Source organism: Etheostoma spectabile, chromosome 20, assembly GCF_008692095.1.
Source record: "Etheostoma spectabile isolate EspeVRDwgs_2016 chromosome 20, UIUC_Espe_1.0, whole genome shotgun sequence".
NCBI classification, from domain to species: domain Eukaryota; kingdom Metazoa; phylum Chordata; class Actinopteri; order Perciformes; family Percidae; genus Etheostoma; species Etheostoma spectabile.
Window position 1 is genome coordinate 369,181 of NC_045752.1, and position 17,487 is coordinate 386,667.

General features: G+C 40.4%; 2 protein-coding genes across 2 annotated transcripts; one reads left to right on the forward strand and one right to left on the reverse strand.

The window, feature by feature from the left end:
* Window positions 1–781: 781 nt before the first annotated feature.
* Window positions 782–5,208, reverse strand: vti1b (vesicle transport through interaction with t-SNAREs 1B). The gene is made up of 6 exons (XM_032499505.1): window positions 4,936–5,208; window positions 4,758–4,816; window positions 3,738–3,935; window positions 2,532–2,705; window positions 2,179–2,240; window positions 782–1,688 (listed from the first exon to the last, which is right to left on the reverse strand). Exons 1-6 carry the CDS (start codon window positions 5,030–5,032, stop codon window positions 1,589–1,591), a joined length of 690 nt encoding a protein of 229 aa, XP_032355396.1. The 5' UTR covers window positions 5,033–5,208; the 3' UTR covers window positions 782–1,588.
* Window positions 5,209–6,192: 984 nt separating this feature from the next.
* Window positions 6,193–17,125, forward strand: rdh12 (retinol dehydrogenase 12). Its single transcript, XM_032499506.1, has 7 exons — window positions 6,193–6,382; window positions 7,186–7,304; window positions 8,626–8,781; window positions 8,872–8,976; window positions 11,343–11,552; window positions 13,371–13,560; window positions 16,116–17,125. Exons 1-7 carry the CDS (start codon window positions 6,306–6,308, stop codon window positions 16,216–16,218), a joined length of 960 nt encoding a protein of 319 aa, XP_032355397.1. The 5' UTR covers window positions 6,193–6,305; the 3' UTR covers window positions 16,219–17,125.
* The last annotated feature ends 362 nt before the right edge of the window (window positions 17,126–17,487 follow it).

A 17,487-nucleotide genomic window follows, 5' to 3' on the forward strand; every position in this document is an offset into this window, starting at 1 on the left:
CTGACTATCACCAAAGTTATTACAATTCATCCTCAACAGATGTCAATACATCCAATGAGCCATTTCACTAAGACACAAATATGAACCTCTTGGTGACACTAGCATAGAAATAACAGGATCACCTATGTCATTACAATTCATCCTCTGGGGACAATTAATTATTATAGCAATCCATACAATAGCTGTTGAGATATTTTAGCCTGGACCAACTGACCATGGTGATAACACGTAGCTGAATCATGATTTAGGTACATTACGGAAATAATGGTCAATGTTTGGACGAATATAAATTATTAGTATTGCTGCATCATATAAACATTAGTTGAATGAAAATATTACGTAATTTGCATGCGTTTATTCAACCATGGTGTTTACCATTAGTACTTCTGTAGTAACAGCAACAACATAATAGATGTGCTTATTTGTTATGTTTTTTTAAGGAAAAGTGAACACAATATTTCAGATAAAAGCGTGACCCACACAAGCAGGTCACCAAACAGGTGTTTGTCCTTGATATCACACCAGGAAGGCATGGTACGCATGCGGAAGAAAAACATTGTGGCAGATGTGCCACTTCTAAAACAGCACTAAAAATAACCTTATCACCTATTATTTGCGATTTAATTCCATAGTAACAGATGCTGTTTACCAAGCACTAACCTGGCCTTGGGCTTTAGTCTTTAATAAATTTTGGTGACGTCACTCCTCAGCGGATGTTTTTCTAACTTTGGCCTGTCTGGCTGCTGTCCCTGGAAATATCAAATACAATGCAAAGGTTGGGTGAGGTTAAAGATAAGCTTTAATGAGGTGTAGACTGTCAAATAGGGAATACTGAACCCTAACAGGGAATATTGTTATACAGTGATTAGACAACATTAAAGAGAACATTGCTTGTATTAAGCGTTTGCATCCATTTTTCATTTACATATCTGACAAATTTGGCCTTAAGTCTCAGAACTCAAGAATTTGGAAACATGAGGTCATTACATCCATTTAGATACTGGGCATCACGGCGAATCAAAAATAGATTCAACTGGTGCCATTTCATCAAATACAGTTTAGTATTAAAAAAAAAGATAATTGCACAATACAATTGTATTTAGAACCAATCCTGAGGATTTATGAACCTCCCAGAACTGTTGCACCAATCGATCAGTAACATTTCACGAGTACAGTCAGCAGAGAATCTACATGTGGGAGTAAGTTGATCGTACTCAGGCATGTAAAAAATCCTACATCATCTCTGGGGTCTGTTGCAGTCAGCACACGTCCAGAAAATCATCCTGCAGGGCGTCATTGGCATTAACAGTCTGACTAAACAGTGCAAATCTTAAGTCACAGTGTTGTGAATGGAGTTCACTGTAAGTTTGGTCCATTAACAGGTTCAACATCATTCCTGTCAAATGAACTTCACCTGCCCATAGACAGAATCCTCTCTTAGTAAAATGTTCACTTTAAGACTGAATCGTCTCATTGTCCTTGTGTGCTCTCGTAGAAACAGTTGGCTGCATGCAGCAGAGGAGCATTATTGCTACTGGAAAGTCAGTGGAGACAGATGTAGAGAGTCCGTATGCCCTGGATCCAGAGCTTAAGACTGTTTTCGGAAGAACTTGAGATAAACCACAGCACCTAGAATGGCCAACTCCATTAAAATGATGACAGCTAACAGCAACTTGTTCGTCACGAGCCTAAAAGACAAAAAGAAAAAGTCAACAATATGCAGAGGTCATTGTTCCACAAACGTATTTTAATGAATTGTCAACTAGATGATTAAAAGATTAGTCAAAAGACAGAAAAGTAAGTGATAATTAATTCATCATTTTGGACGGCAAAACAGTTCCTGTTTCCATCTTCTCAGATGTGAGGATTTGATGCTTTTCTTTTTTTTATGATTGTAAAGTGAATATCTTCGGGTTTTGGACTGGTGGGCGAATTAAACAAGGTATGTGAAGACAAAATGATACTAGGCATTTACTGTATGACTTTATTCTGACATTTTATAGATTTGTGTCATACTATGAGAGCTACAGAGACAACAGGACCTCGTATTTAATGAAAGGCAAACAAAAGAACAAAGAGTAAATCAAACTCTAGAAAGATATTTAGCATTCCATCATTTCACATCAATACAAAAAAAAGATCATTTAAATGTAAAGCCTCTTCAGGGGAAGCACTTACCGCCGTGACATGGTACGAAGAAATTTTCTACTTCGACTGAGGTTCTCTCCAGTATTCACCAACTATAACATAAATAAAAGAAAAAAGGTTTAACAAAAATAAAAGGTCTGACAACAACAAACTGTCTTTTTTCACGTACCAATATTGACGTAAAAAAAAAATTCCAACTAAAACAAATCATATTTACCTAAATCACCAGTTTTTGCCCCTAAACTAATGACTAATGATGGCCTGCATTCAAAAGTTCTTCCAAATGTAAGAAACTGAATCAAGGTACTTATATATTTAACATAGAGCAGTTAAACTAATGCAGCACCACTATCTCATACACATAATTACAATTAGGTGCTCACTCTGTTTCTGGTGCGGTCCAACTGTTCCCTCTGCTCTCCTAGCTCCTCGATGATATCTGTGCCGATCTGATCCGTCTCCGCGGCAATGCGCTGACTTCGTTCAATACTCTGGGTGGCATTGTTCAAAGCGTCTGTGCCCTGGAGTAGCAAAGCTCTCTGGGACTGCTGGTGTGTCTGCATAGGTGGGCAAAAAACACAGAGGCAGCCGGGGTAAATTTTACCGATTGTGTCAGAAGAGCAAGAGAAATCATTTGCAGGACAAAAACATTTGTTATCCTTAAAATTCCTTTATAATCCGTTTTTTCAAATACATTCCAGAGGTTATTTGGCAGAAAAATTCCATCTTACTGTACAAATTTGTCCTCAAACTCCTACATGATTAATTTATTAATTTCCTGCATTCCTTCAGCAAAAAGAGATGTATGCTTCTTGCTTTCAATCTGTGAGACTTAGAGCCAAACTGATATTTAAAGGTCCCATGGCATGAAAATTTCCCACTATGAGGTTTTTTGACATTAAGTACCCCCAGCCTGCCTATGGTCCCCAAGTGGCTAGAAATGACGACAGAGCCCTGGGTATCCTGCTCTGCAGAAAATGAAAGCTCAAATGGGGCTGTCATAAGGGGCAAGATTCCAGATCGGCCTATCGGAGCTTACCTAGGTTACCTACCCTTTCTCTGCTTTGCCTGCCCAGAGAATTTGGCCCACCCATGAAAGAGAGACATCATGGCTTTCAAATGAGGAAAGTGGCAGTTGGTCAAGGCCACACCCCCCCCTCTCCTCCACAAAAGCTACAGACTCAGAAATGGCACACACTAAGGAAAGCTCATTGTGGGACTGGCTCTAGTGGCTGGAATTCTACACCAAGGCTGAATTTTGGGAAAGAGACTTCAGATACAGTATTAGGGGATCACTAAGGTCTATATAAAAGAGACTTCAGATACAGTATTAGGGACCACTAAGGTCTATATAAAAGAGACTTCAGATACAGTATTAGGGGACCTCTAAGGTCTATATAAAAACATCCAAAGATCACCATGTCAGGGGACCTTTAAGATAGCTGAAACATTTCCATTCTTCCCATTTTCCTTGCAACTGTGCTCAAACGCCATACTCAAAATCCCATAAATGAGGATGTGATCATGACTTAAACAAGGAGTTGCTGACATAAGAAAAAACTCATTAGAGTCTCCAGCCACACACTCACACTTTGTTGGTTTTGTGATGAATAGATGGCATGATGATTTCCTTCCATTGTTTGGGAAGAAGAACTAAAGCCAGGAGCAGAGTTTTTCATGTCCCTCTGCAGCTTGCCCAGATCCCTGCGGTACATGCGCAGCTTTGTACTCATTGCATTTCTGTAAGAGGAAGGGGCAGCACGTAGCTCTTCTTCCATTCCTTGTAACTGTAAACAGATAAGAAAATAGTGTAATTCCAGAGAAAGATCTTTCTCTGTAAAGTGTTTCAGAACACAGTGCATGTTAGTGATATGCAAAGTACACCGACAGAACAATTACTGGATCTGGTTATGCTTTTTAATTCCCTTGATACCAAAGGCAAAATGGAACCAGCAAGAGCTGGTTTCAATACCAGTGGTCAATAGAACTGTACACACGGTTTACATTGTATGTTACTTTATACGTCTACTCTACTACATTTCATAAGAAACATTTTGTAATTTTGACTCTAGTACATTATTGTGTAGCTATTGTCAGTGATTATTGAAGTGCGTAGCTAGCTAGCATGTTTCACTTATAAAACATAGGTGGTGTGTGTAACTTAAAACCGGAGTCAAATTGCTTGTACACTTGGCCAACAAAAACAACTTAACCCGTTTAAGTTCTACTATTGCTTTTAAACAAGTGAGTAAAAGCAGGCTTGTTTTACCCAATGCTGTTCAATTCGATAATGTTAAAGACTAAGAATAGCTGTTCTTGAAGTGCGTAGCTAGCTAGCATGTTTCACTTTCAAAACATAGTTGGTGTGTGGAACTTAAAACCGGAGTCAAATTCCTTGTATTGTTATGTGGAGGCTACATAACGTTATACTTGGCCAACAAAAACAACTTAGCCCGTTTAAGTTATACTATTGCTTTTAAACAAGTGAGTAAAAACAGGCTTATTTACCCAAGGCTGTTCATTTCGATAATGGGAAAGAATAGCTGTTGTTAAAGTGCGTAGCTAGCTAGCTAGCACATTTGACTTCCAATACATAAACAGGTGCTCACCACTTCCTCAGCCTCCCCCTGCCTCTCATCGAAGGTCCTCACCAACCTCTTCCTGTCCTCTGTAGAGACAACACAAGCTCCAGTTCCACAGCACAGAAAACATCTTCTGGTGACTTTGTTACACAGTTAACGCTAGCTATAACATTAGCAGGTAAAACAACAACATGAGCTGTTTTACCTCCGTGGCTTTTCAGAGCTGTCTCTGGCATTAGCTTGAGCTCCTCGTACAGTGATTTATAGATTTCGTGCAACTTCTCGAATTCCTCCGACGACATTTTGCATTGACTGTAGCCAGCTGCGTATTCGTGAAGAACTAATTTGTCTATTGTTGTAAAAACAACAAAAACAACACTAGTTACAGTCAAAACTGTAAGTTACTTATCTACTAGTTTTGCTTTGGCGATAATAAGATCCTCGGGACTTCCGCACGGTGGACCTCGTGATCAAGTGCCTAAAACTCCAGAACAAAAACAACAACAATCAAACCATTTTTCGATATTCTTTTTCACTAACCAAAAAATTAAGCATGCTCAATAATTACATTCCTATGGCAATACAAGCAACGAAGATGATGTCAAATTTTGGTGAAAAGGATTTAAAAAGCACCCAGATGACATTTGTATACAGGCACAACGCAGACAGCTTTCACCGCGCATTCTGGGAAATGAAGTGCAATTAACCACTATTACTTCTTACTACCTCAAAACTTTCAACACTTTTTGACAATTGTACAACCACATTGTTTGTATTACTACTCTACAATTATTAATACAATTAAAATACAAAAAACACTACTTCTACTAAAATATGTATGTGTGTTTATTGTAGATAGATAGATAGATAGACAGATAGATAGATAGATAGATAGACAGATAGATAGATAGATAGATAGATAGACAGATAGATACATAGATAGATAGATAGATAGATAGACAGATAGATAGATAGATAGATAGATAGATAGATAGATATACAGATGGATATGTTCAAATTTTTGTGTTATTTAATTTTAAGCAGAAACTTGATTTTCTTTTGTCTTTAAAGTTATTTTATATATTTAACCATTTACATATTTATGTATTTTGTTTGCTAGTTGTAGCCTTACTTTCATTTTCTTGTGTGTTTATTCTTCTTGATAGTAATGAATAGTTATTGTTCTTAAAATCATGTGCATCATTACGTCAAAAAAGGTTAATGGAGAGTAAAACTCAATTGAAAAACTGAAAATGTATTAATCATTCTGATGAGGTAATCTGAATTATTTAGGCTATAATATATAATAGCCCTACCCACATTCAAATTATTCTACAATTTACCTTTAAAAACCAACTGGTAAATAAAAAAACATGGGTGCAATTTTTATTTAAAAGCCTACCTTCAGTTCTTCTTTTGCCAGGATGTAAAAACTACAATCCCATGATGCCGTTCGTAGTGTAGCTTTCACCCGTGCTTCGCTCTTCTACACCCCTCTACGCTTTGACATCAGCTGTTCTGCCGACAGAACGGTGGCATTCTGCTGGGAGAGACAGAAAAGCGCGCATCCGTGGTATGATGGTGCTTTTAGTAATTGTCGCGGGCCTCGGAGTGGTGACGTTACTGGTGATTTTATTTGCACCACATATAAGGTAAGCAGCAAATCATACAGCCATTCATTTTCATGGAAATCCTGTGTTTAGCACGTCACGGATAGGTCGTTACTTGGTTGACAGGGCATTGCATTACACTGATGTAATTATTACGATGAGGTTCATTTGCATAATACAGAATACTGTCTGCCCACTTAACCCAACTGGTAGTCATTTTAAAGGATACCCCCCCCCCCCCCCCATCATCTATTATTTCACACGACGCTGACTGATATTTAAGAAGAAAATCAATGAAACAGTGATGGAGCTGTGGGAGTTTAAGCCCAGTGTTCCATCTGAGCTGCCCGGGCCTATCAGGAGGCTGAGCGTGGGAGGAGTTCTATCTGGATGCATTACTCCAACAGAGCTATTGGTTATGGGGCGGCCCTGCTCAGTGGCGTGGGTCGTACGACTTCAGTACTGTTCATCATCCAAGTTCCTCTGTGAATAATTAAGCCAGGCTGTCCATATGTCCAACCCTAAGGAGGACATCATCCATACTGACTGTAAAAGGGGCTGCTTGTCATGCTAATTGAGCCGCCTGCTGCAGTTCAGTGGCTACTTGTATAAATCCATTATGTTTTGTTTTTTTAAGATTATTTTTTGGGGCATTTTTGGCCTTTAATTGACAGGACAGATGAAGATACGAAAGGGGAGAGAGAGGGGGGAGTGACATGCAGCAAAGGGCCGCAGGCCGGACTCGAACCCCGGCCCGCTGCATCGAGGAGTAAACCTCTATGTATGGGCACCCGCTCTACCAACTGAGCTATCTGGGTGCCCATAAATCCATTGTGTTTTAACAGAAAGTATGCAGCGGGAGGAGTGTGCATGTCCCCGGCTAGACTGGATGGGAAGACAGTCCTCATCACTGGGGCCAACACAGGGATCGGGAAGGAGACTGCCCTGGACCTGGCAATGCGAGGTGACTCTTTTGTTTTACACAGAGCTCAGTGACAGTGACTGATAGCACCTCTTTACACCTGAATCTGATCCCTAAGTACTACCCTTGAGTACAAGAGAAAAACAGTAGTCTCTGTGGGGTTGTGCAAAAGAATGAAATCAGTACATGTTAAGAGTATTTGATTTATGCATACACAATGTCAACCAAACCGATGTGCAGAGAAATGATCATACAGAACTCTTCACAATACAATGAATGATAATACGTCCTCATTGGCCAGTCCTAATCTCTTGGCTGTGTGTTACAGTAGGAAAACCAGAGGTGTGTAAATGATAACAATGACTGACGGCTGAATTCCATTTAGCTGCTCCAGCTTCAGGGTCCTGACGTCGTGCCTGCTGGCTCACTGTCACAACTCACTGGGAGAGACAGCGTTGACGTCATTAGTAACACCTTTCAAAATGTCTATGTTATATTTGTGTTCACGTTACATTGCCCGTTAGAGCGGAGCCTTTTGGTTGTCAGGTTGGTGACCTACTGCAGGCCTTCATTTTGGTTTGACCAACCCGCTAAGATGTGTGATATTAAGTGTAATTTTATTCTTTTTTTAAAACTTAAAACTTTCATTACATGGGAAGTCTAAAGGATATGTAAAGTGCCCATATCATGAAAAATGTCTCACTCTGTAGCTAAAACAGAGACCTAAACACACAGGGGGAAAACAGGATCTGCAGCAATGTGCGGTACAACAAAAAGATGGTGCTTTATGAAAATGAAACCATGGAAACCTATTCTGGTACAACCTCAAAATCCAGTTATGGACCTGAAAATGAGCAGAATATTTAAAATAAATCAACAATATCCTCCTCACTGCACCAAAAGATGTTAAACCTCAGTAATGCTTTTCTTAAGGGGTGGGAGAAAAAAATCGAATGTATCTTGATTTTTTTTTTTTTAATTTCACTAGAATGTTTTTTTAGCAACGATTCACCTAAATCTCCTCCGTTTATACAGTACTGCTGACGGCGACTACATCATCTTTACAAATGGAATAAATGTCAGACCGACTGACGGACATGTGATGTGCATTCTTGTTAGAAAACAATTCATTTTTAGAAGTGTGTCATGATATATTCTCTTGAAGATTATTTTTCAACTTTTGCGGAGGAGTGATGTGGGTTAACTCTGACAAATACTAGCCTACATCCCTGAGCAACAAGCCTGGACCAGAGACCTCCTTCAATAAATGGCTTCCCACACCAACAGAAGCCCCCCCCCATCCCTTCTTCTCTTTTTATGATTTTTGTTCATAGTTTAGCGGCTGCTTGTCTGTCCCGTTCAGGGGCTCGGGTGATCATGGCGTGCCGAGATGTGGACAAAGGAGAGGAGGCTGCGGCCAGCATGCGAGCTGCGTATCCTGAAGCCAAAGTGGAGGTCCGGGAGCTCGACCTGGCTGACACCTGTTCCATACGAGCCTTCGCACAGAAATTCCTACGAGGTAACGGCAGAGTCCCACATCCGACGCCCGCCAGGGCCCCGTTTGGTTCATGTTTACCAGGTGTCACAGCTGTGTTGTTCTCTTCTTCAGAGGTCAACCAACTCCACATCCTTATCAACAACGCCGGGGTGATGATGTGCCCCTACACTAAAACAACTGACGGCTTTGAGATGCATATCGGAGTCAATCACCTGGGTGAGACTGCGCTGTACTCAGCTCTATTAACCCTCGTGTTGTCTTCCTGTCAAAATTAACTTTTGTTATGGCTTTTTATTGATGTTTTTAACTTTTTCTTATGTTTTTGTCCCTTTTTTTCAACACTTATGATGCCTCTTTTCAGTGTTTGTCACTTTTTTTACACTAACTTCTTTAGTTTTACAGTTATTTTTGGAATCTATGAACAATAAACCTCATTTATAGGAAATTATACCACATGTTTGAGGTAGAAAAGCAGACATTTTTGAATTATTTAGACTAAAATTAAAGGAATGGATGTTGATGGATAACCACAGACTGGAATATGTAAACTTTTTTTTTTTTTTTTTTTTTTAAATATTGCTCAAACCTAAATTATTACAGGCTGTATTGGGAATAACGAAGGGTAGCAGGTTTGACATTTTTCTTGCTTTTTAAAACAGAACATCCATTCCCACCCATTCCCTCCCTCCACCCCCTTTCACCAGAAACTGAACATGTATCTTCCATTCGTCTAACTTGTCAATTTTTACTCAATACCATTTCAAAACCACTTCAATTTGTTTTTTCAAATGCTATAACATTGAATAAGACCATTTTTACTGAATCTGCTTTTGGATCATGACAGTTATTCATTGGCAATTAAAATGCGGTTAATTATAACATTGTATGATAGCATCGTGATAAACTAGGGATCAGGGATGGGAATCACCAGACGCCTCACCATGCGATATCATCGCGATACGTGTGTCACGATTTTTAAACATAATGAAATATTCTGCGATATGTTGCAATTTATTACCTTTTTTCCAACTTCTAATCTTTCCCAATTTCAAATGACTTCCCCAAAAGGAAACTTTGTCAACATTTGTTTTATCTAAAAAGAAACATTTCTCTATTTGTTCATATCACTTTACTTTTATTGCTGCAAAATGGGATTGTCGAGCAGACAAACTGACCATCACACATATGATAATAGATCCATACTTGGCGTCTGTGTATCGATACGGTATTACCACGGGAAATATTGCGATACTATGCTGTATCGATTTTCTCCCCAACGGTAAACCACGATAAACAAGTTGACGATAACGATAACCGTTTTTATTTAAAATATCGGGAATTACCGTGGTGCGGACACCGTTTGTTTATCCCTTCCCAGCTTCATCCCAGTCTCCTGACGTTGCCGTGCAGGCGCGCAGCGTAGCCTCCGACGTGCCTTTCCTGAAGTTGGAATCATGGCGGAAGGAGGAGACGACAGCGCTCAGGACATTGATCAGCTCTCTGAGAGGACTAAGCACATTTTGGTCATTATGAGAATGCCAAAGGACAGTTTATTAAAGATAGTTATCCTGTCTGCAGAACGTTCAGCTGCTAAAGGCAATGGACACACTTAAAATACCGCAATAATACCAAAAACTGTGAGAATTTTTGGGCACTATAACCATGCGGTTATAGTTTCCCTATATTACATAATAGTTTCATCCTGTTGTTTTTTGGTCTACTTACTAGTGGTGGTGGGGGGGGGGGGGGGGGAATCAATACAGCATAGTATTGTAAGATTTTCAGTAGCTGTACTGTATTGATACACAGGCACCAAGTATCAATCTATTATTATATATGTGTTGGTCAGTTTGTCTGCTTGACTGCTTCTTAGATAAAACGGATGTAGACAAAGTTTCCTTTTGGGGACACCATTTGAAACTGGAAAAAATTTAAAGTTGGAACAAAGGATATAAATTGTAAAATTTGCAGAATATTGCAATAATATCGTATCGTGACAGGAGTATCGTGATGCCTCTGGTGGCAGTAGCTCAGTCCATAGGGAGTTGGGTTGGGAACCGGAGGGTCACTGGTTCAAATCCCCGTATGGACCCAAAAAGTTGGGAGTGTGGATTGGTGGCTGGAGAGATGCCACTTCACCTCCTGGGCACTGCCAGGTGCCCTTGAGCAAGGCACCGTACCCCCCGACCGCTCAGGGCGCTGGTTCAGCTGGCAGCCCACTCACTCTGACATCTCTCCATGTATAGTGTATGTATAGGTCCTGAGCGTGTGTGTGTATTTCAGGCCTGTGTGTGAGTACTAACAAAAAGTGTGTACACAGAGTGCAGTACAGTAATTTCCCCATTGGGGACTAATAAACAAATTATCTTATCTTATCTATTCCCACCCCCAATACTTACCGTAACCAACTGTCACTTTATGTGGAAAATGTTAAATATTTTAGCTATAAAATGCAAGAGAAAATGAAGTTGAAGTAGATTCACGCTTTATCCATTCTTGGTTGACAGGATGGGAATTTGAAAGCTGAAGGTCTTGTTTTGAGCGTTCAGCCCTGATTGGTTGTGGTTCTTACTTCTGGCCAGGGCACTTCCTGTTGACGTCGCTGCTGATCGGGCTGCTGAAGCGCAGCGCGCCGGCCCGGATCGTGGTGGTCTCGTCTCTGGCTCACAACTTCGGCTGGATTCGTTTCCATGACCTCCACAGCCAGGGGAGCTACAACAGTGGATTGGCTTACTGCCAGAGCAAACTGGCCAATGTGCTCTTTGCCAGAGAGTTTGCACGTAGACTCAAAGGTACACACACACACACACACACACACAACACAGGAGAATGGACGGATGAAACGGCGTTGTCAAAGAGAGATGACTAGAACAACTCGTCTGAACCAGCTTTTCTGGCGTTTTTAAAACCGTGTAGTGCACAAAAGTTCATCAAATGTAATATCATACAAGTAAATGAATGGCTCTGCTCTAAAATGTGACACCCATTACATTTGACCAATATTTAATAATATTCACAGATGGTGTGCCTCTACTTTATGCATTTTGTAAGTAAACGTATTAAGATATAGGCGATAGTAACATATTAAATTCCACAGGAGAATGCATCGTTCTGCCTAAAAATTTTATTTAATTTATACATCCCCAGTGGGGAAATTACAATTTACACTCTGTGTACACTTTGTTAGTAATCACACAGAGGCCTGAATATACACACACACACACACACACACACACACACACAACACACACACACACACACACAACACACACACACACACACACACACCACACACACACACACACACACACACACACAGGACCTATTCATGCACTAATGGAGAGATGTCGGAGCGAGTGGGCTGCTAGCTGGACCAGCGCCCTGAGCGGTTGGGGGGGGGGGGGGGGGGGGTACAGTGCTCAAGAGCACCTGGCAGTGAAGGAGGTGAAGTGGAATCTCTCCAGCCACCAATCCACACTCCGTACTTTGGTCCGCATGGTGACTTGAACTGGCAACCCTCCGGTTCCCATCCCAAGAGACTGCGCCACCGCCAGTAATGAATGGTAATGGAAAATAAAAGAAAACATGAGGGCGCATAAATGGGGCGCTATGCAGTTTTGGCCATTGCTTTTTGCTGGCAGGTTTCTCCATAGAACCCCCCCCCTACAGCTTGGGAATAGATATTTGACAGCTCCTGTGTCTACTTGTGTCTGACCCCTCCCTCGGTCAGTCGGCCATTTCCTCTTTTTTTTCCTCCGACAATACTTTCCTAGCTTTCTTCTTCTTTTTTGCCGGTGCCATAACGATAGTGTGAAAAACTCCATCGCTACCTTGTTAGCCGGTTCCTGAATGGCCGTAAGTGTTGCAAGGGGGGGGGGGGGGGGTCCCACTCACAGGCGCTAGAGGGGAGACTACCACCATTCATATAACCATTCCCATGACTGTTAAGGTCAATTAAGCTAACAAAAAAAACTACATAGTTCCCCTTCAACAATCTCATTTTTTTATAAGATTGATCTGCCTGCTTTTGCTAGAAAGAAGAAAGAATGTCACCCATAGTGGCCTTTAGAAAAAAATGTATTATTTGTCACATACAGTACAATGTAGAGAAATTGAATCACTGCATTTAACCCATCCTAAGCATTTGGAGCCGTGGGCTGCAGCCTACAGCATTCTGGGAGCAACTTGGGCTTCAGGGTCTTGCTCAACGACACTTTGACATGTGGTCGGAGGAGCCTGGGATCGAACCGACAATCTTGTGGTTGAAGGCTGAACTACTCTACTTACTACCCAAAACAGTGTTGCACTGGCCAAGAATCAAACCCAGGCGAGAATTCTACCACTGAAACACCAATGCTTACATAGGCCTGCATAGCTATAACTTGGGCATTTGGCTAGCCCACACAGCATTCTGGGATAGGAGAGCAGTCAACCATAGTCCTCATGAATCCACCGGAGGTTAAAACGCCAACACAAAGAAAGCAGAAGGTGACGGACATCCGGCCTACAAGAGGGACATCTGCTGGAATTTCCGGCGGCGCCTTAACAATTCGCTAGGTGGAACGTTGTCTACATAGACTAATGCGTACTCTACTCTGTTGTCCCCACAGGTACCAATGTGACTGTGAACTCGGTCCACCCCGGGACGGTGAACTCTGACCTGACGAGACATTCCACTCTCATGACGATATTTTTCACCGTCTTCTCCACGTTCCTAAAAACCCCGCGGGAAGGAGCACAGACCAGCATCTACTGCGCTGTGGCAGAGGAACTGCACTCAATCTCTGGGAAACACTTCAGGTAGGCTACCAGAGCTAGAAATATGTTCACTTCAAAGACCTGGGCATGGGAAATGGGTTCTGGATGCAAGTCTGCATCCGTTGGTTATCCTCTTAGGTGCACTCGACATTCAGTGTATGTCATTTTATGTAAAGATATCGTCGAGCGATGGCGTCCTGAGCCGAGCATGAAGTCCCGCTCCCTCCGCGTGTGTGTTGTAATCGGAGCATTTCTGTTCCTTGCACATGCACTAACATGCATGTGAGGGCCTAGCGCGTCATCTGACGCACTAGGCCGTAACAAAACGTGTTGGGGAACAGTCCTGTGAGAGCCGTAAATCCCACTCCACTCTTTTCTGAATATGGCGTACAGCCCCTTTAACTGTTAACCCTTTGCCATCTTTAATGACATCAAAGGTTCAGAATCAGAATCAGCTTTATTGGCCAGGTACGAGGACACATACGAGGAATTTTTTCTTTGGATCATCGTTGCTCACACTGTGCTTTCACACAAAACAACCAAAATAAAAAATATACACACTAATATATACATAGTATATACATACTCTAAACAGAAACAATATGTAGGCATGAGTGAACGAAGAGTTCAATAAAAATTGTTTAAATATGGAGCAAAGGATAGTGCAAAGGATACTGGGATAAATAGTATTATGTTATATTACAATATGAACAGTATGAACATTATGGACAGTTCTGAAATAGGAAATGAGAATGATGAATAAATAACAAATAATAAGTGAGATGTGAGAATGGGAATGATGAGTAAATAGTAAATAATAAATAAGTGAGATATGACAATGAGAATGATGAATAAATAGTAAATAAGTATTGAATTAGTACTTAGTTTAGCCATTAAAGTACTTAGTTTGGCCATTATAGACAGTTTGTCATTTTGAATGTTATCTGACCCTGTACTGGTGTCACCACGCCCACAGATCACCCTAACACATCATATTATCACAATCATAGCAATGATGAACAACACGACAAAACCTAAACACAACACATTTCCATTCATTAGCATCAGAAACACAGAAAATGAATGATGTTCTGAACATGAGGAATTAAATATGGCAAATCCTTGGCTGGTGTAGCTCAGTCGGTAGAGCAGGCGCACATATATATTTATTAGGTTTACTCCTGGACACAGTGGCCGCGGGTTTGACTCCAACCTCCGCCCCCCCCCCCCCCCTCGCTCCTCTTTCGCGTCTTCATCTGTCCTGTGGGTTTAAAATGCCCCAAAAATAATCTTTAAAAAAGGAAAATCTAAAAGAAAATGGCTTCAACAGACACACATTTGCCTTTTACATGATTTATGATTAGATTCTTGTCGTTTAGTTCTATCTAGAGCAGGGGTGAGCAGCCTTTTATAATGAAGGGTCTTTTTTTAAATGTTCTTGTTAATCAGTGATATCATCATCATCATCATCATCATCATCATCAATCTGTAACTAGTTCTCAGGTACAATTGCAGACAAGCCCTCATTTCCAATGTAGCCTACATTACAGACATTTAGAACACAATAAACAAATAAAAAAATTGTAAAAATTCAATGATGAGAGACAAGAGATGTTATTAGATAAGAAGGAAAACATTTGAATTATAGTAGAAAGAAAGGATAAGTTCCTCGGGTCTGATCTTCCAGATAAAAAAAAAAAAAACCTGATAAAATACTTTGATACTAAACTTTATTATCAAGCTCAACAGCAAAGAGAAACCGTGGAGGAATGGAACTAAGTAAACTGACTCAAGTACTGCACCAAGTACAAACCTGAGGTACTTTTCCTTAACTTGAATCTTCTACTCTATACTATATTATACTTTTTACTCCACTACATTCATCTGACAGCTTTGGTTACTAGTTACTTTACGCAGATTTCTGCACACAAACACACGTAGTTTATAAAATACCATGTTTTATTATAAATTAAACTACCCGACCGTATAAAGGCCTACAAGTCCAGCTGATGAGCTGATGAAACACGGGGTTGATTGACAGAACTGTTTGGATGGTTTTCGAAAATGGGGAGGATTTTTATGCATTGACTTCTTATGCTTTTAACATTTTAAGTACATTTTTTCTGATGCCACTTTTACAGGACTAGTATATTCTATACTAGTATTTTCACAGTGTGGTATTAGTACTTTTTTCCTGAGTAACTAACTCACTAAGTATTGTAATATAATAACATAATACTAGTTATCCCAGTATCCTTTGCACTATGCTCCACATTTAAATAATTTTATTGAACTCTTCATTGCACTTATCCTCTATATTGTTTCTGTTTAGAGTATGTATATATTGTGTATATATATTAGTGTGTATATTTTTGTTTTGGTTGTTTTGTATGTGTAAGCACAGTGTGATGCTCCAAAGAAAGATTCCTCGTATGTGTCCTCATACCTGGCGAATAAAGCTGATTCTGATTCTGAAATGATCGGAATACTTCTTCCACCACTGAAGAGAAATGAGATCACTGCAGCGGGGGGTGATGACTCACACTCAACATCATTAGCCCTCGTGTAATAATGGCTCCCTCTCCTTTTCATTGCAGCGACTGCGCCCCCGCCTTTGTCGCCCCACAGGGACGGAACGAGGAGACCGCGAGGAGACTGTGGGACGTCAGCTGTGAGCTCCTCGGTATCGAGTGGGACTGATTCGACTTTTAACAACCGCCTATCTCAGCTCTCAGAAGGAGTCCTTAAGCTTTCTTTCATCATTCATTTCATCATGGTTTTGATGTTCTGTACTTTGAGCATTTCTTACCTAGTAAGCAGTCAGGTAATCCTGTAAGAGGTACTATAATGAGAAGTTTTTTTTTGTTTTGTTTTTTGGTGTAATAATGCAGTAATTTACATTATAATAACTTGAGTATTTTTGGTGACCCACAACTCAAACCAAAACCACTCAACCGTATTATCATGTAACCACAAATAACTTTTTCACTCTATATTTTTGTGACACAATGTGAATACAGTGTAGGCAAAAAAGCAACTTGATGTATTGTAATGCTGTAGGATACTGTGAATGGTTAAGCCAGGGTAAATGACCAGCATCTTTATCAATGGTTTTTTTCCTTTCTATTTCTCCAAAATTTGCAGCTTAATTGCTTGACCTTTGTGCCAGCGTTTCGAAACAATTGCAGGGGTTCTTACAGTGTTTCCAGCTCAATGAATAATTAGTTCAACTAAGATGAGCAGCAGTCTGAGCCACGATTACCGCTTGAAATCGCATACATGTATTTTGTGATAATTGTACTCAATGTAGGTTATGAGAAGTTTTTTTTCTTCCATTTGAACCAAATTAGACTCCGAATCATGTTGTTGCAATATCTGCTGACAACTTTTTTTTTTTTTTTTTACATTTGCATTGCCAGAAACGGCACGTTCCCGGACGGACTAGAGTTTTACATTTATAAAGGATCTCCCCAGTCACACGCAAGGTTACCAAGAGTTTACATTCTGTGTTTTATACCGGTGAAACATGCCTTTTACTACATTTACATTCATGTTAAGAGTTGAATGTTTACATTTGATGTAAATAAAACGGAGATATTACTATAAAGGGGGCTTGGGTCAATCCTTTAAAATTCTAGCTTGAGATCAACAAAATCAAGAGAAGTGAGATCTGGATCAGTACACAAAAACAGAGGAATGGTTCATCTAAAGCCATATAGAGCAGTAGTGGTAGTGTGTCCATCCCCACCGGTGAGGTGCAGGGCAAAAAAAGGGGCTGGATCTAACTGAAAAGACAGAGGTCTACACTCTGCTAAGTCTCCCATACGTTTTATTGTGGTGCAACGTTACGACCCAGCCGGGTCTTCCTCAGAAAAATGGCACTCAGCACTGGCACAAGCATATACATTGGGCACATACATGCTCAGCTGATCTTTATTTGGTAATATATTGTAAAGGTGGCACTTAGGC

Bases quoted from the DNA above. Each gene is read 5' to 3' on its own strand.
- vti1b (XM_032499505.1), bottom strand. From the start codon at position 5,032: ATGTCGTCGGAGGAATTCGAGAAGTTGCACGAAATCTATAAATCACTG. The intron at 2,706-3,737 runs GTGAGTGTGTGG...CCACCTATGCAG, and splicing joins CATCACAAAACCAACAAAGT to ACACACCAGCAGTCCCAGAG. The intron at 2,241-2,531 runs GTGAGCACCTAA...TTTATGTTATAG, and splicing joins TGGACCGCACCAGAAACAGA to TTGGTGAATACTGGAGAGAA.
- rdh12 (XM_032499506.1), top strand. From the start codon at position 6,306: ATGATGGTGCTTTTAGTAATTGTCGCGGGCCTCGGAGTGGTGACGTTA. The intron at 8,977-11,342 runs GTGAGACTGCGC...ACTTCTGGCCAG, and splicing joins TATCGGAGTCAATCACCTGG to GGCACTTCCTGTTGACGTCG. The intron at 13,561-16,115 runs GTAGGCTACCAG...TTTTCATTGCAG, and splicing joins ATCTCTGGGAAACACTTCAG to CGACTGCGCCCCCGCCTTTG.